Below are 26682 nucleotides of genomic sequence, written 5' to 3'. Positions count from 1 at the left end.
TATGAGTGGTCAAAGAATGTGTCAACTTGTTCTTCTAATCTATTTTTAAATTCTCTACTTTATTACTTATGGCGTCAAATTCGGTCTCCAGATCGCCCATGGCTTCGCAAAGATTACTAAATTCCTTGCTTTGAGAGTTGACTTTGGCATTTAATAAACCTAAATTTGTCGTTTGAGTATTTAATTGAGAATTTACCAAGCCTATTTCTTGGATAAACTCTGAGCATTTAATTGAGAGTTTAATGAGTTTAATTTAAGACTCTGAGCTCCTGTTAAATTTATCAACTCAGCCCCGTCAGGCACTTCCTTGCTAATCTTCATGGCTATTGCTGGGTCTTGAGTTTCCCCAACCTGTTGTATATTTTCCATATACTTTTATATGCCTTAGCTCTTCTATGCATTTAAAACTAAATATGATAATTACACAATAACAGTTCACTCAATAGTATCTTGTACCACTTCGTACTAAAGTAATCAAGTTTTATTTCACGCTCACCCGGCGTAGAATTCTCGTTGCGTAGGTGAGCGGATGTGGAGGCAGGTCAGCATGAGTGAACAGCAGCTGGTGCCGGCAGCGTTGGATGTATGTTGGTTTCCGTGTCTGCATCCCTGCGATGTGTGTGAAAGTTGTATACTCCCTGCACTGAATCTTCTTAGCTGAAGTGTTCTATACGTACTTCTTGTTAGACAAATATGTCGAAATCTTCTTTACTGTTTTTATCGTTCTGAATTTTTCATTTCTTCGATGCTTTTCCATTTAAATTTCGTTCCATTGGATACTTGAACATTTTCCAATGTCTTGGATAATTCTCTTGTCTTATTATGTTTGGTTTCTATGACAACACATACCTACTTCTTCTCTTGTTTTTGACTTAAAATTCCTGTTTTCTCGGTCCTTTCACACAGGCCGCCATGTTTTAACGTTCTGACGACTGAAAGTGTGAGTGTGGTTCTGGGTTATATCTGCCTATTCCCCCAAACCACCTTCCACTTCTTTACGAGATGACTTAATTGGAATTTGCAGCCACTCTTCTTTACCGAATATCAGGCTGCTGAAAGCCCGCTTGACTACTTCTCCGTCGAATAACGCTAGGTACAGGAATTTTTAGATTCTTTCTACTTATGAAATAAGTAGACCTACAAACTTTACTTTTCATCAACTAACAATGTATTTGACCTCCATACACAATAAAAATTTCACTTTCCACATGAATGTGTAACTTCCTGCAAGTCTCTCGGACTGTCGGACATTAGAAACAAATTGAGTTATACTTGAAAGAAAGTTGGCTTGGATATCATGATCTTTCTTAACGTGAATCATAAAATGAGTCTTGCCTCTAACAAGGTTGCGTTAAGAGTCTACAAGAGTACTTTTTTTTAAAACGTGTATGGATTGCCTGCCAGGTACTTGTCGGTGCCGTCCGACCGCCGCGTCTACTATCTTCGCGCGACTGATTTTAAACCTGCGCACACAAACATGTGGCGCACAGTAGGTAGGATTCTACCATTCCACACTCATATCCAGACTATCGTGTGTCCAAGACGGTAGAAGGCTGAGTGGTTCTACAATTTACACAGAAATTCTCAAATCGCTACAGTACCTGTATGATCCTCACAACCCACTGTTTCATAATAAGGTACATTAGCAGTCATTTATTTCTGAGTAAATATGCATGTCACTTTACATGTGTGATTTTCAATTTGTGTATGTAGCACCTTAATTGATGAAAGTTTTTGTTTGATTTGACTACATCTTTTCCTTTATTTCACCATGCTAGGAAGGAGAACTGGCTATAGTCAATGGGAGTGTCTGCTCACAAGATGAATAAACAAGTGGTTTGATTCTAACTTCCGATTAGATGAAATGGCTCCCCAAATTACTGTGTCACTTGAACGAATTCCTTCCTGTATCATCGTCAGCAGCTTGTCTAAACAAGCCACATCCGCTCTCACAAATTTCAGAAATTCATTTGGAGTTTCAGGCCTCAGTTCCTTTATTAAGGCCATCTCGTCTTCTTCCCAGCCAGCATCCAATCCAACAATGTCTGCTTTTTTGCTTCTCATCGTTCTGCCCTAATTGCAAGAGTTACAGACACTGTCAGAGCAATAGCTCCGAAAATACTGCATTTTCCATGTGCAAAATTCTATATAAACATCAATTTAGATCAAATATCCTTGTGGAAACAAGTGTCATCATATAAAAGGAACAGTTGAACCCATAATTAAGAACAGTAATAGCACAATTCCGTGATAGCTTCATAAGACAACAAGAATTGTTTATTTAATAAATAAGAACCTTGACCTCCCAGATATTTTTTATTTGAGTGAACAACTTTACAAGACTTCGGACATTCTCCCTCCAATTTCGCCCATTGTTGCAACCTAGTGCACACACAGATTTGTGCTGCGAGTATCCCGCGTCTATCATGTAATCGGTCGATGTGCACTGATCTGCAGTTCCAAACGTGTATGCTTTTGGTACTGTTGCAGAGGATTACATCTTAGCAGCATTGTGTAATAGGGGTTTAACATACCAGTTTGTGGTTCCTGTTGTTTTTAGTCTACTATGGTTGTAACAGAAAATACTTCTGAAATGTACATTTTTATTCTAATTTACATGTTTTCAGATCATACCTTTGATTACTATTTCACATTACCGTTACTAATGTGTGATATACATTCATTGTGTGAACCTGGTTAGAGACTCGTTTCAGGACTGTAGAAGCGATCCTCATCCTGCCTTCCGTGATATGTAGTAATAGTAGTAATTTGTAAACATAAGGGGTCAAATATCCTTTCTTCCGGAAACTCAGTACTCGATGTTAGCAAGTCCTTGTTGGTTTTCGGACCAGCTGATTTGGACTCATTTGATGGCAACTGTTGAGATGTAACACCAAAGCCCAAGTTGTGTTTCCTTAAGCCAAGTGTTGGAAGTATCAGCGGTTGTTTCAGACACTGTCAGTGATATGAGCATCCAGATTCAAAATAACATGAATCTAGATAATAGGTTATACTATGTTTTGCAACTGATATAACAATGCCTTACTGTAACAATAAAAATTTTCTTACAATTCTGTTTGCTAGGCTCTTGAACAGGTCTCATGCTTTAATGTATTTCTATCATTACTCATAGTGGGACTGTGTTGTTTCTGAATAAGTGTTAGATTTTTGTACATGGTACCTTCATTGACATTTCTTTCTTGTGGATGTCCACTACCATCTCTCAATTATGTGTATTTTATTTCAGTATTGTGGGATGTGATCATTTTCTGTTTTGATTTGGTGGTAGTGAGAGTGTCTACAATTGCGCTCTCTCTCTCTCTCTCTCTCTCTCTCTCTCTCTCTCACACACACACACACACACACACACACACACACACACACACACACACACTACTGGCAAAATAAGATTGCCACCTCACACAATATCAAAACAAAATACACGAAAGGATGAGCTAGCAATGGACCTAACAAAAAATCATGAATATATTGCATGTCGGTGAAAGTACTGTGTACAAAATCTATCACACGTGTGTGAAGAACATAAAAAGGACATTAGTACCATAACAATGATAATTTAACACTCTTTATAGTAGTAACTTAAAACACGAGAATTGTTCAGTCATAGCAATAGAACTGCAAGAAAAATGATATTGTTACAGTAACCACTGAAAGGCTATAAAATAAAGCTAAATGTATATTGTCATAATACCTTAGTAAGACTTCTATTACAGTAGCAAAAGATGCTATAACCTATATAACAGAGGAAAAATAGGCCGAAAAACAGAGAAGACAACATGACCTGTTTACATCGTTCTTTATAGTAACAGAATCTCATGTGAAAAGGTGGTCTGCTTTTCTGAATGTTAATTCCTCTCACACCGAGGCAAGTCACTGGATCTTTCCATATGACTTCTCTCTGATGTTGTCCAAGTGGTGCTCAGTGATAATTCTACCTACAGTTGGCATGGCATTGACCCCATGTGATGTCCACATGTTTGCGCAGTGGACTACAGGTTCATATTTATTAGTATATGTTACATGGTGACCTATTATATGTGCTGTTCTACAGATTTTGTGTAGAAGAGTGCAGAGAAACAGGGTTTAGATTATACCACTCAGATTTGTGCTTTAGCCTTCTTTTTTCCCATTGTATTCTCACTTAGAAAAAGGTATCTCCTTATGTCGTCTCTTAATAGTTGCATTTGCTATATTATTGTAATTAGGGAATTGAATAATCTCTTTGGAAGATTTGGGTGATTTTCTGGAAAGCTAGATATGCCTAATTTTTATTCTACTTTTCAGGAAAACTAAGAATTGTTGTAGCAACAGTAGCTTTTGGCATGGGAATAAATAAGAGAGACATTCGTGCTGTCATTCACTACAATATGCCAAAAAGCTTTGAAAGTTATGTGCAAGAAGTTGGTCGTGCTGGACGTGATGGTCAGCCAGCTTTCTGTCATCTTTTTCTTGATAGTAAAGTGAGTAGTCATTCTGTGTTTACCTAAATTAGGAGCCTTTCCTAGTAACTGACTTGCAAGAATTGTAAATAAAACAAAAATTTGTATGTACTTTTGTCTCCAAGCTGAGTAAGTAACACAATTATATCTGTCTTCCTTATTTCGTTTCTTGTATTTCTTTCAGTTTTCTTTGTGTGTTCTGTTCCTATATTTAACTTAGTTCACCTGTTTATTGAGATTGATATCAAATGTTACTGTTGATTTGAAGGGAATAAAAGTATTCCTATACAAGGTTCTGACAGTGAAAAGGCCAGACTAACAGTAATGCTGGGTGCACTAGCAGATGGAAGGAAGCTCCTCCCGTATGTGATTCTCTGCTGAAAAACCGTACCAAAGGAAAAACTGCCTGCAGGATGTATCTTTAGATTCCAAAAGTGATGGGTGGCAAATGACCTGATGTTGTATTGGTTGTTTGGAACAGAATACCAGGCTCTCTGCTAAATGGAAGGAAAATGTTGGTGCTGGACTCTTTCAGGGGGCACCTTGCCCAGGAAGTTAAGGATCTGATAGCAAAAAAATGTACAGACTTGTTAATAATTCTTGGTAATATGACTTCACAACGTCAAGTAACGGATGTTGTTGTGGATAGACACTTTAAGGCTCGTCTGCAGGGGGGGGGGGGGGGGGGGGGAGGGAGTGGAGGGAGTTAAAGAGACCCTCAATATCCATGCTGGGCTATTGGATCCTTAGTGCCTGGCACAGGATCTCAAGTGAATCTGTTATGAAAGGTTTTAAAAAGTGCTGCATATCCAATGCAATGAATGTCTCAGAAGAGGACATGCCAAGGGTGAAGGGTCAGAAAGGAAGAAATATCAGTAGGCTTAAACATGAAGATAATGATATGAAGTTAGTGGTGGTGCCATGATAAAAAATGTGGTACCATAGACGACCGGCTTATATAGTAAGTAAGCAAGAAAGGAAATGAAGATAAAAATTAATGTAAACCATTTCTTTCTGTTCACTTTATTTCCCCTTGTATTAACAAAATGTAGATAATAACTAGTATTGTGTAATGTTTACTTTCTTAAGTAGATACTTTATATCAGTAAAACAGTTTGTAATTTTGATTAATCAGAATATTTTAAAAATAAAATCCTCTGAAGCTGAATCTTAAAAAATGGCATAGGCTTGTACGTGGGTAAATATTGTAGCAAGTCTCCAGTTGTTCGGCTGCCTGAGGGTTAATTCTATTCACATCCTTTTAACACATCCTGTAGGAAAATGTTGGGTTCGGATAGATTTGGTGATCGAGTAAGATTCAAGTCTTTGAATATTATATTTTCCCTAACATACTGCCCATAAGAGTGTATTAAGTTTCACCACTTTGCTGTAGTTGTATATCAGTAACTTCAGTCATACAAGTGACAGATCACCCAGTAATTTGTAGAAACACATTTTGATGAGGGCTGGCATATTATGTCCTTGAAGAGTGTAGTGCACCAGTGTTTAGGAATTCCTAGAAACTAACACAATCTTTGATTTCAAATTTCTTTATGCAATTCAGTTACTGGTTTTAAAGATTGTTCCGTCTTCAAATGCTTACTAAAAGAACCAAATACAAATTTTAGCAATGATTTTATTTGCTTATTTTGCTAAGTTTGAGACGGATTAATCTGACAATGATCGTAATGAAACCGGTAACTGAATTAAATAAAGAAATTCGTGATCAAGACTGTTTCAGTTCCTGCAAAATCTTACTCATTCGTTCAGTGATATTAGGCCAGTAGTGGATAGCCAGGATACTATGCACGAGGTAGCAACCCTTTGATCAGGAAAAGGGTAATTATGATGGGCACTTACTTGATGGGATGCATATATGCAGCGGTTTTGGAAATTTACTAAGGCAGATAAATGCCGCCAAACCTTGTGTCTGAACTGCACCTCTCTTTCAGCAATAAATTGCAACAACTTTTCACAATACACCACATTTTTTTGACTTCACTTGTCTTCAAATTCTGCACTATGAAACAATGTTAAGTATGCTTTCCTGCATATAGGAAGTGGATGTAAGAGTGTGATGGAACATACCTATATTTTGTCTGTAGTCCTTGTGGATTTTACGAGTGAACATTAAATTTTTGTGTCAGTTTGTAATTGTAAATTACAGTGAAAGACACATACCCCCCCCCCCCCCCCCTCTCTCTCTCTCTCTCTCTCTCTCTCTCTCTCTCTCTCTCTCTCTCACCCCCCCTCCCCCCTCCCACTACTACTAGTACTGCTACTGTGACCATCACCACCACAATTTGCTTGTCTGTAAATCTTTTATAATGCTAAGTAAAACTGTGTTAATAAACTGTAAATTACTTTTGTTTGAGAGGTATTTATTAAGTAGTTTATTTATTTAAAATTGAATTTTTAATGTCATAATTGTTACAGGGTGGTGATAAGCGGGAGCTGCGGCGTCACATTCATGGAGATTCTGTTGACCGTCACACAATCAGAAAATTGTTGCAGAGAGTTTTTATTCCCTGCAGATGTGCAAGACTTTCAGAGTTGTTGGAAAATGTAAACTTTGAAAATGCCAGTGACCTCAAAGATCCAACTCATGATTCTGAGACTGAAATTAGAAATCATGAAAGCTGTACTGATCAGGAAGTTCCCAAAAAACAGACAGGTGTTAAATGTCCCGGTCATGAAGTCGCATTCTCAGTTGATGAAACTGTGAGAGCATTAGACATACCACAAGAAAATATTTCCACTATGTTATGTTACCTGGAATTACATCCCAAATCGTGGATAAAACTCTTGTCACCAGCCTACACAAAATGCAAATTGTTAAGTTACAAAGGTGCAAATGCATTAAAGGCTGCAATAAGAAAGGTATGTGGATCACAGACAAGTGTTTACGTTTATCTCACACAGTTAGCAATAAATACATAGTATGCTCCTAGTGATATAGTCATTTTCCCTACTCAGTATAAAATGCCATATTCCATAACAGTAATATTCACTGAGCATCATCGGTTGCTTGTATGTAGATGTATTTTGAGCTTAACCTTTTTGTTACCCCCTTCCTCCTCCTCTTCCTTTATTTATTTTTTTATTTCATTTTATTTTATTTTTATCCTGCAATATGGAATTGACTGAAAAATGAAGCAGTGTCACATGATTAGTTAAAATTAAAAAAAGTTCTGAGCTTTTCTGAACTTCACCAGGGGGACACTACACATATTGGCAGATAAATTAATTGTAACTTTTTTTGTTTCTTAATGTAATACATGAGGATAATGAAAATTTTTTCAAATTGTCCCTTGTATGTCATTAATGCCAATGATATAGTGCTGCTTTCTTTACTTTGGTACATGTTGTGCAGTAACTGTTAAGTCTACAATCAACTTGATAAATTGAATTATCTAGGACATGGTTATGTAATGCAAATCTTTTGAACAGTTTATTGCCAACAAAAATTTGTCAAAAAATAATTAAGCTTTATAAGGAGGAAGAAATTTCTGAGAATGTACGGCTGGAGCATAGAATTTATGGAAGTGAATCATGGACTTTGAGTGAAGTTGAGAAGAAGAGAACTGATGAGTTTGAGATGTGTTGGTATAGAAGGATGCTGAAGATTATTAGGTGGACTGATTAGATAAAAAATGAGGTGGTTCTCCAGACTTGGAGAAGAATCGAAACATGGAAGACATTGGCAAGAAGCAGGGACAGGGTGTAAAGACGTGTTAAGATATCAAGAAATGACTTCCTAGCTACCAGAGAAATTTGTAAAGAGTAAAAACAGTGGTGTAAGACTGAGGTTGGAATATATCCAGCAAATAATTGAGGGCTTTGGATGCAGATGCTATTCTGAAATGAATGTGTTGACACAGGAAAGGAATTCATGTTGGACCACAGCAAACGAGTCAGGTGACTGATACTGTCCACACACACACACACACACACACACACACACACACACACACACACACAAGTATGCCATTGAGCAATCAATAATGAAAATTTTATTTGAGGGCACGTGGCCAAGGAATTTCAGAAGAGATACACATTTGGTATGATTATTTAACTATGAGAAAGCTTTGTGAAAATGTTGCTACTGTTGCAACCTGGGGAGCAGGGGTCATGTTGTGAATAGGAAGCTCAACCTTGGAATGATAGTGAGTGATCCAGTTTACACCTGGAGGCACGAGTGACACAATGCAGTAACTTTTATTTATCATGTAAAATGAACAGAGTTATAAGAGTTTTCAGAGTGGTGGACAGCATCACTGAATGTGTCTCTGAAGTCCAAAAACCTTGTTATTTAAAGGCCCGAGCCCACACCTATGACACCATGGCTCTTGTTGTATGAACACATTTGCCGCCATCTGTCAGTCCCGTCAGTGCTCCTTGCCTCACTGTGGTAATTCGGTAATTATTCTCAGCCGCTGAGGTTGGTTCTTTCTGCATGCATTTGTTTTTGCAGTGGTGCTTGGGTGTTGAAGTTATGTAGTGTTACCTCATAGTTCATTGTTACGTAGCACAGCAACATATGCATTTCTGTCTGCCTCACTGAGGTTGTGTGCCAATGCTCACCTCTTCCTCTGGCGTCTCTTACATTGAAGGTGAGGCTTTTTTGACATTCCGATTGGCACACCAACCCATGGCTGCCTTCTGTTTTGAGCTTTCCTGCTAAAATTTCTAAAAAAAATGTCAATATATACAATAAAATTGTTCTGATGTGCAAACCCTACCGTTGTTGAATGCTGACCAACAAGCAGTGACTGAATATATTTCTTGGTAAAGCTTGAACTGATTTAAGAAAAATCAAACTTATTTTATTCACTAATTTGTTATTGTGGGTGAGGTGCGTACCCATCTCTGCACTCCATAAATGATACAGCAGTCAAAGCAGTGAATAGATGTTATACCCACTTTCATACCCAAGAATCGTAGTGTTTCTGTGAGACATCGGGGTCTGGCCTCTTCAGTAGTAAGTGTGGAAGATTTTTTGCCTCTGTTGCCTAATAAAATATGTTGCCCAGATGGGGAGAGATTTCAGATTTAGATTTGAAGAGAACACTGTGATAAGAACAACTCGACAATGGCTCTATTACACATCTATGCGAATGGACAGTATATTACTAATGTCCGCAAATCTAAATATTTGCGTAATTAGTCTAAGGCCTATCTGCTTAACATTTCAGAAGAGGTGGGAATAATGAAATGCCTTAAAAGTATTCCTGAGTTTATCTCTAATGTGCTGGTAGAATTATGTCATCATTCCCCTTTATGAAATTTCGATTGGCTGCACAAAACACGACTGGATTGGGGGGGGGGAGGGGGGCAGGGGGGGGGGGCATAACAAGTACGTTTACCATCTGCTTGTGTCTGTCATGGCTCTGTTTGTATCTTCTTTCTGTTTTGTTTAACTTTTAACTTGGTACTTGTAACGTTGTTTACACCTGCGATCCTGTTCTTTGGTTTGCACACTGATCAGTCCGAACTGTGTGTCCATTGACCTATATATAAACCCCTCCAGGTGATAGCAGTGTCATCTGGTGAGAAATGGCTGCTAGTCAGACATGTGAGCAGTGCAAGTAGTATCAGTGAATGTGCTGTCCATGTGTAGAATGGGGAAGGCACGCAATCTATCTGAGTTTGACTGAGAGCAGATTGTGATGACCTGAAGGCTCCACATGAGCATTTCAGAAACTGCATGCCTTGTCGGGTGTTCCCGGAGTGCTGTGGTGTGTCCTCAGCATGGGTTGATACCAAGGTGTAACCACGTCCAGATGTTTGTGAGGTTGGGCGGCCATTCCAGATGTCGGCTGTTGTAGGCTGGGCAGCCTGGTAAAAATGAACAGGTGGCGAATTGTGGCGAAACTAACATCAGGTTTTAATGATGGGCAGAGTACAAGTGTGTCTGAACACACAGTGCACTAGACACTCCCAATGATGGGCTTCTGCAGCCGATGACCCATGAAAGTGCCAATGTTAACACCATGACATCAAAAATTATGACTGAAATGGGCATGTGGTCAGCAGTACTGGATGTTGGCACAATGGCAGAATATTGCTTGGCCTGATGAATCCCAATACCTTCCTTATCATGCCGATGGGAAGGTGCAAATCCATTGTCTTTGAGGGGAACAGCTCCTTGACACCTGTATTGCAGGAAGGAGACAAGGTGGTGGCAGCTCCCTTATGCTCTGGGGAACCCTCACATGGTCATCCATGGGTCCAGTGGAACTCGTGCAAGGCACCATGATAGCCTAGGAGTATCGTACACTGGTTGCAGACCACAAACACCCCTTCATAATGATGATGATAACCAACAGCAGTGGCATTTTTCAACAAGGTAATGCACCACGTTACAAGGTCAGGAATGTGATGGACTGGTTCGAGAACCTTGATGGCGAGTTCCACTTGATGTATTGCAACCCCCCCCCCCTCCCCTCCCCACCCCACCCAATTTACTAGATATAAGCCTGATTGAACACTCTGGGATGTGACTGAATGTGACATCAGAGTTCACCGCCTCTCCCCCCCCCCCCCCCCCCTCCCCATTTTTATGGCAGGTAGGTGACTTGTGTGTGTAGATGTAGTGCCAGCTCCTTCCAGCTACCTTTCAAGGCCTCATTGCTTCCATGCCATGATGAATCGCCACTGTTATCTGCACCAAGGGTGGACATACTGGTTGTTAGGTAGGTGGTCATAATGTTCTGGCTGATCAGTGTACAGACATTTCCCTGTCTTCCAATGCGTACTCACGTATTTAAATTGGTATAGTTGGGCACTTTGTCATTGCTTTTTGCATCAGTTGGTGACTCTTGTCTTGCTATGTCGATTCTCCTGGTTTCCACACTTATACCATTATGCAGTCTTTGTAGGTTGGGAGTTGCTTGTTCTGTCTACAAGATACTAGTGTTGCTGTCTGCAGCCTGGCAAGATGTGTATGTCTGGTAAGCATGTTTTGAGAGTGGGGGTTGTGTGTTTCCACTATAAATGTGCTGTTATTATTCAGATATTGTTGTTTCTAGGTCTTTGTCTTTCTCTGGTTATTTTATTCGTGATGGTTGCATACTTCGCAACACTAATTTCGTACTGGAAGCTGCTATTTTTTATCCTTACAGAATTGTATGGGCATTATGTATTGGAAGGTCCTTATATCTTACACATCAGTAAGAATTTTGTCAGTTTGGTGCTTTGTTTTAAATATTTCTAATTACGGTTATTGTATCTTAGGTCAACAGTTTAACTGAAGGCATGACTATAATGTCACAAAACAAGTCATGATTAATAAATCATTTTGAAGCAGCGGTTTCAGATTTTATCAATTGAAATGTATTGTCACAGCTATAGTTGCCCCTCATACCAATTGATATGTAATTAAGTTGAGTTCTGTGACAGTGTCAATATCTTGTTCCAACCTCTGTACCCACACATCTGCTTGAAATCTCTCTGCTGTAATTTAATTGCATTCTTTTGCCAACGGCTTCCTGCCTGTTACAGTTTCCAAACTGTTCTTCATATTTTCTCTCCTCAGCCTACTACATTTCCTTCTTGATTCTCCCTTTGCCCATTTGCAGTGACGGGTGTCCCTCGCTTGCCTCATTGTAGGTAAAATCTTGTTCTCAGTGGAGGCCCATACATTTGACTCCCTACTGGCCTCTTCCACTGCATGCCTGCCATCCATAATGTGAGCAGCATTTCATATAAACAATAACTGGAAAGAAAATATATTCATATTTCTGGATTTCATGGTAGTTTCACAGTGCATGAAAGCGCTAAGCCTCAGGTACAAAATTCCTATTGTTCATTTAATTGGTTCAGTTCTATGCACCAAGGAACTGCTGCAGTCGCATTCCTATGACCAGGTTTCATAGGAATTGGCCACTGAGGAAAATTATACCACCTCCTAAAGTTTTTGCTGAACATGTGGTCCAGCAGTTAAGGCATTGGGCTCACATTTGGGTAATGCAGAATTCATGTCCACTTACTAGAATCCATTTTGAACTGTTCTGTTGAATAATCTAGTGCTGACTTCCGTATATATTTATCTAACAGAGCATGAGCTTTATCCCTAATGACCCTGCTGGAACATTAAACCTTGTTGTTTCTCATGTGACTGTGGGTGAAATGCCTTCAAAAGCTTTCATGTATGGAGTCCAGAGCATTGTCTAATTTACATCTGTCACATTTGCTACCTACCTGCAGAGGCATATGCAATGTGAATTTCTGAGACTGAACTGCAAGCTTTTGCTTTCGTAAGTGTAGCACTTAATTACTATAGCTATCAAGTCACACACACTAACATTGTATATTCATTTAAATTGATACAATATTGTGTGAATCATGAATGTAACTTAATATTTCCAGGTGTTAGTACTACTAACTTGTATTATCTTACAGAGTCCAGTCCTTGCTATGGCTGCAGCATTGGACCAGCGCCGTGGCATTTCTCATGCAAACAACAACCGTCTTGAATTTTCTGTTGTTGAAATTGCAGCTGCTCTTGACTGGGACAGTGGAATGGTTAAGAACCACCTGAAGCAACTGGAATGGACAAAAGGTAACTATACCGTTGTACACATTGTTTGTTCCACTGATATCATTGTACTTTCAATTTTATTTTCATCCAAGTGGTACCAGTAATTCACTGCTTCAAGTTACTGAATGCTACTGTTGTACCTGGATCAGAGTATGAAAGTGGTCGACAGCAAAGCCCAGTTGAGTGTGGAAGAGGATGGTGATGTTGGTTCACCAGTTTGCATGCGTGTGCTATGGCTGTAGCAGTAACAGCTATGTGGTTCTGTTCTGACTGCCTTCTCATGCTGCCTTTCAAAATGCAGTATTGTGTTCGCTTTACGGGATCATAATATCCCTGTTGCGTAAAGAAATGCACTCCTGTGTATAAAATGATACCGTGTTCCTATTATTTTTGTATCTCAACAATAATAGGAATGATTCACATTTAGTTGAGGTATTCATTATAAAAGGGGTGCTGAAATGGATCTGAATCATTCATATAAATACAGTAACTCACAGCATTAAAATAATATAAACTGCTTAAGTGTACTGTGCATGGAGTAAGTCATACTTGTGCTAAGGAGTATTCCTTAACAGCAAGATGAAATTTATTGTAGAAGTGTCATAGACAGCATCCAGTCTAAAATATGAAACACAAACATAAAAATAAAGAAGGATGATGGCAAAAGGTAAATGCCACTTAGTTCAGAGTCACTTTCTTTCTCAGCACTATCGTTATATCTGTGCTCTGGTCCGCGGAAACACGCACTGGAATAGCCAAGGGATATAAGTATATTTTCAGTGTGAATTATATTTTCGACATTACTTTCTACGCTTACTTCAGTTTTCCATGATTCTTTAACAACTGTTTTGTATGGTATATAACATCACTCCACTTCTATGACGTTATTTGTGCCACTTTTACCTCTAACAGTTTTTGAATTTCTGTAACAGTGAAGCTTTTATTTATTGCCACACATGTTTAACTGCACCTAGATCATTTTGAAGGCATTGAAGTAGTAGTGTTAAGGTGAAAGCATAAGAACACTAAGTGGTCTCGGCACAGGTTCAAGTTCTCCCTCACGCATGGGTGTGTGTGTTTGTCCTTAGGATACTTTAGGTTGAGTAGTGTGTAAGCTTAGGGACTGATGACCTTAGCAGTTAAGTCCCATAAGATTTCACACACATTTGAACATTTTTGAAGAACACTAAGACAATGTTTTTTAGTCTCCTCATCAACAAAATACTGCTAATATTGCCCCCCCCCCCCCCCCCCCACTAGTCCCGAGAGCTCCGCCAAGCACAAATTGTCCTGAACTTGCATGGGGCATTATCCCTCACAGTAACAGATGGCTGATTTAAGCTTTCCTAGTTTCCCCTTGAAACGCTTCAGAAAACTATCTTGGTTCATCCTTTCAGGGTAGTTGCTTACTTTCCTTAATTTGTAAACGAGAAGAGAGAAATGGAACCAGATGAAATTCCAGCATGTAACACAAGGAATCTTCTGCCCCTCCCCATGGAAACAACAGAACGTCCACATTTACTCTAATCTATCCAGTCTTTTCTGACAGAATGACCAGCATTTATCTATGTTTAGTTGAACTCCACAATGTCTTCAAATAGCACTTTGACAATTTTTCTTAAAAATCAACAACACTAAGCTGCGATTTCACCTCTTTCCATACACTTTTTTGTCCACACATTTTTCCAGTTATGACAACTGTTAACAAAGACTTGCTGCCACTGAATAATTCTCACTCAAGCAGAGTAACACACAGTTTTTATATATATTTGGATGTTCTTTTCTCTTGTAATATCCATGCATATGGTGACAAATGGCATCTTGTTGGAATGAGTCGAAGTTTGTTAGTTGTGGTTTTATTCTCCTCTTTTTAGTGGCTTACTTACGTAGCTAATATGAAGCAGGCTCTTCTTCCTTACAAACTCTGACAGCACCGCTTTTTTGTGGGGCGTTCTACAAGAGGCATCCAATAAGTAACACAACACTTTTTTCATAGTACAAAACCCTATTTTTCAACGTCATCTCTATTTGATGTGACTGACTTCCGCCACCTTCCTGGGAGGACCTGTACGTCCGCATGGTACTACTTACTAGTCAACATCGGAGCCAGCACCTTGCCGCATCAATAACCTCCCCCTCATCTGCATACTGTTTCCTGGGCCAAACAAATGGAAGTCAGAAGGTGCAAGATCCAGGCTGTAGAATGGATGGGGGAAAACAGTCCAATGAAGTTTTGTAAGCTTCTCTCAGATGTGAGGCCTTGCATTGTCATGAAGAAGGAGAAGTTTGTTCGAATTTTTGTGACGATGAACATGCTGCAGTAGTTTCTTCAGTTTTTTTATGCTTCAAAGTCGATCATTGCACTATGAGGGAGGATGTCAAACAGAATAACATCTTCAAGGTGCCAGAAGACCGTCACCATAAATTTACTGGCTGAGGGCATGACTTTGAACTAATTCTTCAGAGGAGAGGTGGTGTGCAACCACTCCATGAATTGCTGTTTCGTTTCCAGTTAGAAGTGATGAAAACATGTTTCATCACCTGTGACAATGTGCGACAAAAAATTGTCACCATCAGCTTCCTAATATGCAAGCAATTCCACACAGATGGACCGTCATTGCTTGTTATGGCCTTCTGTTAAGCTTTGAGAAACCCTGGGGGCACACACCTATGTGTACCCCAACTGGTGGATGAGTGTGTTAGCAGTAGCAACAGAGATGTCCAATTGAGCAGTGAGTTGTGTGTTTATGATCCATCAATCACCTTGAGTTGTCCGCACATTCCAGCATTGCAAGAGTCACAGCTGTGTGTGGTTGGTTGAAAAGCAGGAGAGTTGACAGGTTTGCAGGACCTTGTTGCGATGATGACAGATGCCTCACCCAACAGCTCAGTATGCTTTTGTTCACTGTTTCCATAAATATTCCGCAAGTGCCTATGAACATCTGTGATGTTCTGGTTTTCCGCCAAAAGAAACTCAGTGACAGATCTCTGCTTAGATGTTAACGGCATTTTGAAAGCTACGTATAGCCCCTCCACCTATTGGAACTTCGTGAAATTATAGCATGATGTTGCACAATAAATTCCACATTTTTTCAATTGAAATTGGCCAAAAAATGTGCTGCATGACTTACTCAATGCTCCTTGTACTTGGTTGGGGAGTTAGTTGTATCTGTATTGTTCAGGTGCTGGGTTGTCTTTTGATGGTAGCTCATAAGTCCAAGTTAGCCAAGTGCAATCTCCATGGCACTTTCTATTGGTGATGGTGTTTGGTTCCACAGATTGATAAATCTCTTCTTTAACATTCTCTATTATTCTAGACATATGGGGTGAGGTTAATGGCCGTTATCTCTTGTGTACTTGTCCGACAGTTCTGGTCGTCTTAAAATGCTGTATGTCTTCTCTTACAACATAACATGTTACAGAAGTTAGGAATGATAGTCTTTGACAACTGCCTTAGGGACTGCATTCGAGAGTCGCTCACACTTATTTTGTCTAATTTTTATGTTGCATTTCCTCAATGGGCTGGTACCACTTGATGCATTCTGTTGTTACAACCACCTTTACCATAAAAGCATAGTCTGTCTTCCATGTCTCCTTTTGCCATAAGTGAGATTTTGTTGGCTCCTGTCATATTTGCTTTCACAATGTTGCAAAGCGTCAAAACAGTCCACATGTACGACTGTCATTTTGCTATGACATTAGGCCCTATTCCTCAATTGTTTGTATGCTAATAGGACTTGCTATTGATTGTAACCAAGACAGTTTCTTCACTTTGACTTGGAATTTGTCCCAGTTATTGAGGTCTCTTTGTTGCTCTGGAACCAATGATGGGCTGTGCCACCCAAGTAAAAGTATACATCTATTAAACACATCACCCCATCCCTCCTGTCATATTTGGTGCCTTGATTGAATTCTTTAATCTATTTTGTTGAGATATAACCATCACCTGTGGAGAACACTAATAAATGCATGATATGCAGCTGACTTCATGGTGGCTTGGAATCCATTGGGCTCTGGTCTCCTGAATATATGGACCATACTGCTTATATTCTGGTTCCTGTCCATGTAGGTGACAGTTTTACATTGCATAGCTGGAGTCCCAGGGACCTGTATGTCTTGAAATAGTCAGTGCCTCCACCAAACAGTCTCACATAGTAGCCACACTCAAGTCCAGATCCAAAAGCAGCATTGTCAGTGAACTACTACTGTTAAAAATGAAAGCACATTTATAACAAAACCTGTGAACAGCCAGAACAGTATTGACCTCCTGGATGGAGATTGTAGCTATTTGTACAAACATTGAATATTCCAGAATGCTGGTGTTTAAACAGATGTCAAATATTCCAAATATACAGACATTAGAAACACAAGATATTTCAAGAAACTTCCATAAATGATAAATACAAAATAACAGATAATTACTGGTGGTGGGATTGAACTGGTGACCTGCAGTATGCCAGCCAGCAACGCTAACCACGAGACTTCACATTGCATGTACTGCAGCTCATGGTAGTATGTGGAATGAGACGGGAAGTGAGCAACTGAGATTCAAAGATTTTTTCTTGTCAGTGTTGGAATTTTAAAGTTTTTAAATGACATGCCCTCAGTAGCTGAATTTGCTAATGCTTGTTAGTGCTATGGCACCTGATCAGGAAATAGGTGGTTTGAGTTAAGTGGTACGATAAATTTTCATCAGCTTGGGTGGATAGTGCAATGCTAACACGAATTATTTACAGAAGAATAGAAAAACTGGTAGATGCTGACCTTGGGATTCCCAAGAAAGGTAGAAACACGCAGGGAAATACTGACCCTGGGACTTCTCATAAAAGGTACGTTAAGGAAAGATAAACCCACATTTTTAGCATTTGTAGACTTAGAGAAAGCTTTTGACAATGATGACTGGAATTGTTTCTTTCAAATTCTAAAGGTTGCAGGAGTAAAATATAGGGAGCGAAAAGCTATTTTCAATTTGTACAGAAACCAGGTGACAGTTAAACAAGTCGAGGGGCACGAAAGAGAAGCAGTGGTTGAGAAGATACTGAGATGGGGTTGTAGCCTACCTCAGTGTTATTCAATCTGTATATTTAGCAACCACAAAAGGAAGAAAAAGAAAAATGTGGAGTAGGAATTAAACTCCAGGGAGAAGAAATAAAATCTTTGAGGTTCGCCAATGACAACAATGTCAGAGACAGCAAAGGACCTGGAAGAGCAGCTGAACGTAATGGACAATGTCTTGAAAGGAGGATATAAGATGATCATCAACAAAAGCAAAGCAAGGATAATGGAATGTAGTTGAATTAAATGAGGTGATGCTGAGGGAATTAGATTAGGAAATGAGACACTTGAAATAGTAGATGAGTTTTGCTATTTGTGAAGCAAAATAACTGATGATAGTCAAAGTAGAGAGGACATAAAATGTAGACTGGCAATGGCAAAAAAAGCATTTCTGAAGAAGAGAAATTTGGTAACGTCAGGTATAGATTCAAGTGTCAGGAAAACCTTTCTGAAAATATTTGTATGGAGTGTAACCATGTATGGAAGTGAAACATGGACGATAAACAATTTAGACAAGAAGAGAATAGAAGCTTTTGAGATATGGTGCTACAGAAGAATGATGAAGATTAGATTGGTAGATCATGTAACTAATGTGTAGGTACTGAATAGAATTGGGGAGAAGAGAAATCTGTGGTACAACCCAACTAGAAGAAGGGATTGGTAGGTAGGACACGTTCAGAGACATCAAGGGTACCAATTTAGTACTGGAAGGAAGCATGGTGTGTAAAAATCGTAGAGGAAAAGATGAACACAGTAAGCAGATTCAGAAGGGTGTAAGTTGCAGTAGTTACTTGGAGATGAAGAGGCTTTTACAGGGTAGAGTAGCATGGAGAGCTGCATCAAACCAGTCTTTGCACTGAAGACTACGACAACAACCAACAGTGCAAATTTTCTGATACACATGCCGTTACACAACTGTACAACATAGTGGATCAGATGATGACATTTCGTAGCACGTTGGGAGAAGACCACAATAGACATCCTAGTAAAGGATCTTTCCCGTAACTGCTATGCTGTCCAGTACTCATCGAGTGTGAGTCTTCTTATGCTAAAGACCTTTGCCTCTACCAGTTTTTGTAATGGTGCTGTCACATTTGTTGGTAATTACTCCAACCATACAGTAATAATAACTAATCATAATCACAGTGATTGAAATTTAACGAACTAGTATTCTTCTGAATGTTTGCTGTGGAAGTGATTGTGAACTGTGGCAACAAATACAACCATAAAACACTTGCGCCTAGATGTTTTCAAGCTGAAGCAGCCCATACTTCAAATTTTTCTGTAGTTTCATTTATGTATACAGGGTGTTACAAAAAGTTACAGCCAAACTTTCAGGAAACATTCCTCACACACAAAGAAAGAAAATATGTTATGTGGACATGTGTCCGGAAACGCTTACTTTCCGTGTTAGAGCTCATTTTATTACTTCTTTTCAAATCACATTAATCATGAAATGGAAACACACAGCAACAGAACGTACCAGCGTGACTTCAAACACTTTGTTACCGGAAATGTTCAAAATATCCTCCGTTAGCGAGGATACATTATGATTACTGCAATTTTTGGAGGCAGTACATCGCATGAGCGATGGTGGCCATCGTGATACAGTCGGAAATGTGTGATAAAGCAGTTTGTGTATTACTACTACAGCCAATGGTGGCCGTACGTACAATGCAACTAAGCACACCGATTGAGCAGGCATCCACCCTCCATCGCATGAAATCCCTGATGCGCTGATGCATCCCTGGAGAATGGCTTATTGTATCACAGTCGTCCACAATACGAGCACGAAGAGTCTCTACATTTGGTACCAGGGTTGCGTAGACAAGAGCTTTCAAATGCCCCCATGAATGAAGGTCAAGAGGGTTGAGGTCAGGAGATGTGGAGGCCATGGTATTTGTCCGCCTCTACCAATCCATCGGTCACCGAATCTGTTGTTGAGAAGCGTACGAAAACTTCGACTGAAATGTGCAGGAGCTCCATCGTGCATGAACCACATGTTGTGTTGTACTTGTAAAGGCACATGTTCTAGCAGCACAGGTAGAGTATCCCCAATGAAATCATGATAACGTGCTCCATTGAGCGTAGGTGGAAGAACATGGGCCCCAATCAAGACATCACCAACAATGCCTGCCCAAACGTTCAGAGAAAATCTGTGTTGATGACGTGATTGCACAATTGCGTGCAGATTCTCGTCAGCCCACACATGTTGATTGTGAAAATTTACAATTTGATCACGTTGGAATGAAGCCCCATCTGTAAAAGGAACATTTGCACTGAAATGAGGATTGACACATTGTTGGATGAACCATTCGCAGAAGTGTACCCGTGGAGGCCTATCAGCTGCTGATAGTGCCTGCACACGCTGTACATGGTATGGAAACAACTGGTTCTCCCGTAGCACTCTCCATACAGTGACGTGGTCAATGTTACCTTGTACAGCAGCAACTTCTCTGACGCTGACATTTGGGTTATCGTCAACTGCACGAAGAATTGCCTCGTCCATTGTAGGTGTCCTCGTTGTCCTAGGTCTTCCTCAGTCGCGAGTGGAATGTTCCGTGCTCCCTAAGATGCTGATCAATTGCTTCGAACGTCTTCTTGTCAGGACACCTTCGTTCTGGAAATCTGTCTCGATACAAACGTACCGCGCCACGGCTATTGCCCCATGCTAATCCATACATGAAATGGGCGTCTGCTAACTCCGCATTTGTAAACATTGCACTGACTGCAAAACCACGTTCGTGATGAACACTAACCTGTTGATGCTACGTACTGATGTGCTTGATGCTAGTACTGTAGAGCAATGAGTCGCATGTCAACACAAGCACCGAAGTCAACATTACCTTCCTTCAATTGGGCCAGTTGGCGGTGAATCGAGAAAGTACAGTACATACTGACGAAACTAAAATGAGCTCTAAGATTGAAATTAAGCGTTTCCGGACACATGTCCACATAACATCTTTTCTTTATTTGTGTGTGAGGAATGTTTCCTGAAAGTTTAGCAGTACCTTTTTGTAACACCCTGTATAGTAGATTACCACTGTCACTCCTTACACGAGATGTTCGAAACGTATCTACAGGAAGAAACAGAAGTTTAACATTGTCTGATGATGGAATGCCACCACTTGCACCCACACAGAAATGTTAATATATCAACTGCTTTTAATTATCATAACAGAAAACTGGGTCAGTAATTATCGGTTGGTTATAGTTAGTTAGGTAGTTAGTTAGTTTCATATTCCATGGATCATTTGAGCGATAAATTGTAATGATGTGGAACAAGTCATTTTACATTCACATCACAAATAAATTTGAAGTATGATTATACACTGAATATTTCTAAGTTTTTTGAAAGATACATACAGACGTGAGTTAGTAATTCCTACTCACTACCTTTTTTACATTACTACAGGGTTATTACAAATGATTGAAGCGATTTCATAAATTCACTGTAGCTCCATTCATTGACATATGGTCACAACACACTACAGATACGTAGAAAATCTCATAAAGTTTTGTTTGGCTGAAGCCGCACTTTAGGTTTCTGCCACCAGAGCGCTCGAGAGCGCGGTGAGACAAAATGGCGACAGGAGCCGAGAAAGCGTATGTCGTGCTTGAAATGCACTCACATCAGTCAGTCATAACAGTGCAACGACACTTCAGGACGAAGTTCAACGAAGATCCACCAACTGCTAACTCCATTCGCGGATGGTATGCGCAGTTTAAAGCTTCTGGATGCCTCTGTAAGGGGAAATCAACGGGTCGGCCTGCAGTGAGCGAAGAAACGGTTGAACGCGTGTGGGCAAGTTTCATGCGTAGCCCGCGGAAGTCGACGAATAAAGCAAGCAGGGAGCTAAACGTACCACAGCCGATGGTTTGGAAAATCTTACGGAAAAGGCTAAAGCAGAAGCATTTCTTAAACAGGAGATTGGAAAACCGATGGATCGGTCGTGGTGGAGATCATGATCAACAATTCATGTCATGGCCTCCACGCTCTCCCGACTTAACCCCATGTGATTTCTTTCTGTGGGGTTATGTGAAAGATTCAGTGTTTAAACCTCCCCTACCAAGAAACCTGCCAGAACTGCAAGCTCACATCAACGATGCTTTCAAACTCATTGATGGGGACATGCTGCGCCGAGTGTGGGAGGAACTTGATTATCGGCTTGATGTCTGCCAAATCACTAAAGGGGCACATATCGAACATTTGTGAATGCCTAAAAAAACCTTTTTGAGTTTTTGTATGTGTGTGCAAAGCATTGTGAAAATATCTCAAATAATAAAGTTATTGTAGAGCTGTGAAATCGCTTCAATCATTTGTAATAACCCTGTATAATAGAAATTATTCTACAGAATAAGAGCTGCCAAGAAACTTTATCAGTTTGTTTTCAGATTTTACTTGGCTGCAGGTCTGACATTTTATATCAGTGGTTAAATGATAACATTAATGTGGAGTAATGAATGTAATTTATCCTTCCAGTATTTTAATTATGTACATCATTGTTCTGTTTGAACCATAGTGGATTATTTATTCCTTTTTTTCCTTGTGCTTCTGAGTCACCAACATAAGCACAAGAGTAGCAGTTTCGTATTGAAGGTTTTAATGTGTGCTATGAAACATGTTAGGATGTCTCAGTTGGTTTAGTGTTGTTTAAAAATTAGCAAAAATATGCCAGAGATGTTAGTTTAAGTACACAACCAGTTAGAGAACTAAAGTTTCATCAGGATAGCATATCTTGTCACTCCAAAATAAACATTTTTCTACATTTTTTCCAGTACTGGTTAAGAGAACCTCTTTCTTCTCATATTAAACAATGGAAACTCCAGGTAGGAATGTCAACAATGTAGGAAAAGACACGTTGCTATGTACCATAAAGAAGACACATCAAGTTGCAGACAGGCACAATTAAAAGACATTGACATCTCATATTGTTTCGTTTTATCAATTGTTATGTTTCTCTTGACAAAATCATTTTCAACAGTCTATTCATAATGACAAAAACGTTTTTCCTCTTGAACCATATTTCTTAAATTCATCTGTAACCTATTTTATTAAATAATTTTGCTATTGATGTTTTGGCTCTGAAAAGGCACCATCACCTTTAAACTATGTAAGTGATTAATCAAACAAGATTGAATATGAAATTTTTCAGGTTTGATTCATCTCATAGATGTTTTAACGTTTTATTTTCTTGTGATAGTACAGTGTGGTTGATTTTAAGTAATTCATCTTCTTTTCTTTGTAGTTAATGAAAAATGGAGGCGGACTGGTATGAATGTGGAATTCAGTGAATTGGGTTTCCATGTCATTGCTCCTGGTAATCTGAGTGCAACAGAACTTGATGATGCATTAGACTCACTGCATGAAAGAGTTGATAGACAGGAGAAGACAGCACTCAAGCAGCTAGAAGCAATTTTTGATGCTCTTAGCAGGTAAAATAGCAGAAAAAATAAATAATTTTGTGACAGCAATGTTCTCTCTCTCTCTCTCTCTCTCTCTCTCTCTCTCTCTGTCTGTGTGTGTGTGTGTGTGTGTGTGTGTGTGTGTGTGTGTGTGTGTGTGTGTGTGCGCGCGCGCGCGTGCGTGCGCTAATACAAGAAGACTAATGACTTCAAAGCTTAATGCAGTTTTTTGACTTTTTAAGTCTGGCTGTGCACTGCTACTCATTATTAATCTAATATTTTAATGGTTATGTGTATTTTGTTTTCAGTGTGGCATACCCAAGTTACAGTCATATGTCAGATGATACAGACCTTGAAAATAGTAATAAATTGAAGGAAATTATAAGGCATTACTTTACAGAAGAATTGCAAGTCCCCAGCAGTGGAGTTACATCTGAGGCATGTATATGACAAATTTTAGCAAGCATGCTTATTTTTACTAATCTGGAGGCATACTGATGAATGAATACAATGTTTTCATTTAGCAGATAATTATAACATTCTGCCACCAAAATTATTGCAAATGTAATGTGGAAAATAATTGTTACTTCATATTATTTATTTTTAGGAGATACCAGTAATTGAAGATCAAATCTGTGCTGATGCTCGCCATCTTGTATGTAGCTACAAAGACACCACATTCACAGGCCGCTCTGTAGCTCGAATCTTCCATGGAATTGCAAGTCCATGCTTTCCTGCAAACATCTGGGGACGCTGCAAGTTCTGGCGTGCACATTTGGATGTTGACTTTCACTTACTGTGTAAACTTGCTACAAGAGAAATATTACGTTTGCGGTAGATGCTTGTCAGATGGAAAGTTGTATGTATTGTGGGATATTCTATTTTTGCGTGTTTTAATTAAAATATGACTCGGGATATTATCCGGAGGTGACATTATGTGAACTTGAACATAAACAGAGAGCTTCACCTTGGTGTATTGGAATTACTGTTCAGGTCTGTTTTTCACAGATAACTGTAAGTTAAATACCTATTTCAATTTTGTATTGTGACATTACAGTTATCAGTGTCAAGTGATAATTTTTTATTTAATGCTGGGCATATGGTATAGTTAGTTATTATCTGATAAAGGCAACAGTAATCTTGGATGTAACAGAAGTTAATCTTGTGCATTTGACAAGTTATAGCAGTGTCCACATCTGCAGTGCTCTTTTTTCATTATTTCACAGTGCAAGTGCAGAAAATGCCTCCATAGCCTCCTGCTGGTGTTAATTATGTCCATTAGAAAAGAAGTTCAAAAGAAATTTGAATGAAAGGTGACAATATTTTTGTGACTACTTTTGCTGCTGTTTATGTGATGACGAAAGTAGAAGATAATTTAAGAAAAATATGTAATGGTTACTGGAATGTACTCACCATGATGAAAAAGAGACTCAAAGCACTGTAATGTCACACAGATATTATCATCAGCTGTGACAGAATCGGTGGAAAATAACTCCACAGTCTTAGCTGATTATGATAAGATATTTCCGTAGAACACATGGAGAATTTGTGGGGAATAATGAGCGTTTTATTTGTGTTCTTCTAGTTACTTTGCAGAATTTTATAGTTAATGTAAATCCAACAATGCTGACTTTCTGACCAAAACGTCAGTTGGTCCATTTGGACAATAATTGACTCCAAAGTAACAGTTTGCACTCATAATGAAAGCTTATTAAATACTCAGATCACATTTTACCTATGTTTATAGCATGTGAGCAGTTTTTAGCACAATATTTGTTTCTAGTGAACTCATACAATGTGGTTTTCATTAGTGCAAATGGTATGTTAATAATGTTGTTCAGTTTTGATGGGGTAAAGAAAAGCAACTACTTGGTACCATCATTACAGTGAGATTCACTGTGTATCCAGTGATGTAGGAAATGTCTACATAATTTATTGTTGAGTTGTAAATACGGCTGTTGTGTTCATTTTTTTACTGGGTGTGAATGTAATGTATGTCAGATTGCTGAGCATTTCATGAGTAATTTTCACCTCTGACACTGCCTGGATGAAAAGAATCATTGCCTTCTTATACCTGATCTGTACATTATTTTAATATTGTCTTTTAAACTCATACATACTAGTAGATATAATTTAGGGGTAAAAAAAAGATAGTACTGCATTTAGTGCAGGATGACACAATTGGAAAAACTAGTACCTTTTTGTAATGTTACATTGGAATTTATTACTATCTCCAGAAAACCATATAGAAAAGTCAGAAAACCTTGTTCCTCTGTTCTTGTGTGTTCTCATACAGTAGTTCTAGAAAGGAGAATCAGTTTAGGCAAAACTAGAAGTATCACTTGGAAACTGAAGCTTCATTATGCTTTTATAGTGACAAGTATGGTGCTACTGAATTATGAGAAAAGAAGTTAGTGATTGATTGTTTGCAAGTTTAAACTGCACTGTTTAAGGTTTTCTCAAACTCAGGGAGCTGAAATTTATATTTTTATATTTTTCACTCACATTGTACTTTGTAAAATCTTACTGTCAGACATAAGGTATGGTTTCCTGGAGATACCACATTTTGTTCAAGGAGAAATCATGCTATACATTTCTGTATACATAACTTCATTGACTGCATACCACAGTAAGGCAAAGAAATGTGAATAAATGGTATTTACAAACTAATAAATACAGAAGATTTATTAAGCCATGTTGTTTCATCTGTAGTTTATTTTACATACACTTTCTTCCTCTTTCTGGTCATCAGCTTGTTTACTTGCAGCATCTGTAATTTTGTCATTCAGTATTTGTTCATTTTTACTGTTGTTGAGTTCATATTTTTGTTTTGGTGTTCCTTCCCTTGTTCCCTTCCTTCGTTTTAAAAGTTTTGTTGATTTTTGTCTCTCTTGTTTAACATTTTTGTGTGTTTTTTTTTAATTATACTCACCTTTCTCACCTGTGTAATTTTTGTTAACATCTCTTGAATACACATTTCAGGATATCCCCTATCATCAGATCTGTGGTACAAACATATAAGCAAAGAAATGAAATTCAGGAATACATACAAGGCGCTACCCCAAAAGTTCGTAGACCGTGTGTGTGTGTGTGTGTGTGTGTGTGTGTGTGTGTGTGTGTGTGTGTAGCTCATGGAGTGTAACTAGGATGACTTCCAGTCCTGTCACAGCTGTATCCTACCCCATCTGTGAAAGCAGCCATGTAATTTAACCAGCTTTG

At 38.9% G+C, this 26682-nt stretch overlaps 1 protein-coding gene across 2 annotated transcripts in view; it reads left to right on the top strand.

Annotated features, from left to right (window-relative positions):
* The window catches only part of LOC126466191 (ATP-dependent DNA helicase Q4), a 153453-nt gene extending 127295 nt beyond the window's left edge, over nt 1–26158 (top strand). For both annotated transcript variants that reach the window (XM_050096364.1, XM_050096365.1), the window contains 6 exons: nt 4306–4481; nt 6897–7340; nt 12864–13023; nt 23307–23493; nt 23772–23901; nt 24071–26158. In XM_050096364.1, the coding sequence (XP_049952321.1) occupies nt 4306–4481; nt 6897–7340; nt 12864–13023; nt 23307–23493; nt 23772–23901; nt 24071–24301 (1328 nt within the window). In that variant the 3' untranslated portion in view covers nt 24302–26158. The remainder of the gene's footprint in view (nt 1–4305; nt 4482–6896; nt 7341–12863; nt 13024–23306; nt 23494–23771; nt 23902–24070) is intronic.
* The last annotated feature ends 524 nt before the right edge of the window (nt 26159–26682 follow it).

The sequence above is a fragment of the Schistocerca serialis genome, chromosome 1, assembly GCF_023864345.2.
Source record: "Schistocerca serialis cubense isolate TAMUIC-IGC-003099 chromosome 1, iqSchSeri2.2, whole genome shotgun sequence".
NCBI lineage: Eukaryota > Metazoa > Arthropoda > Insecta > Orthoptera > Acrididae > Schistocerca > Schistocerca serialis.
The sequence above is the reverse complement of the archived record's forward strand: the minus strand, read 5'-3'. Positions and strand labels throughout refer to the sequence as shown.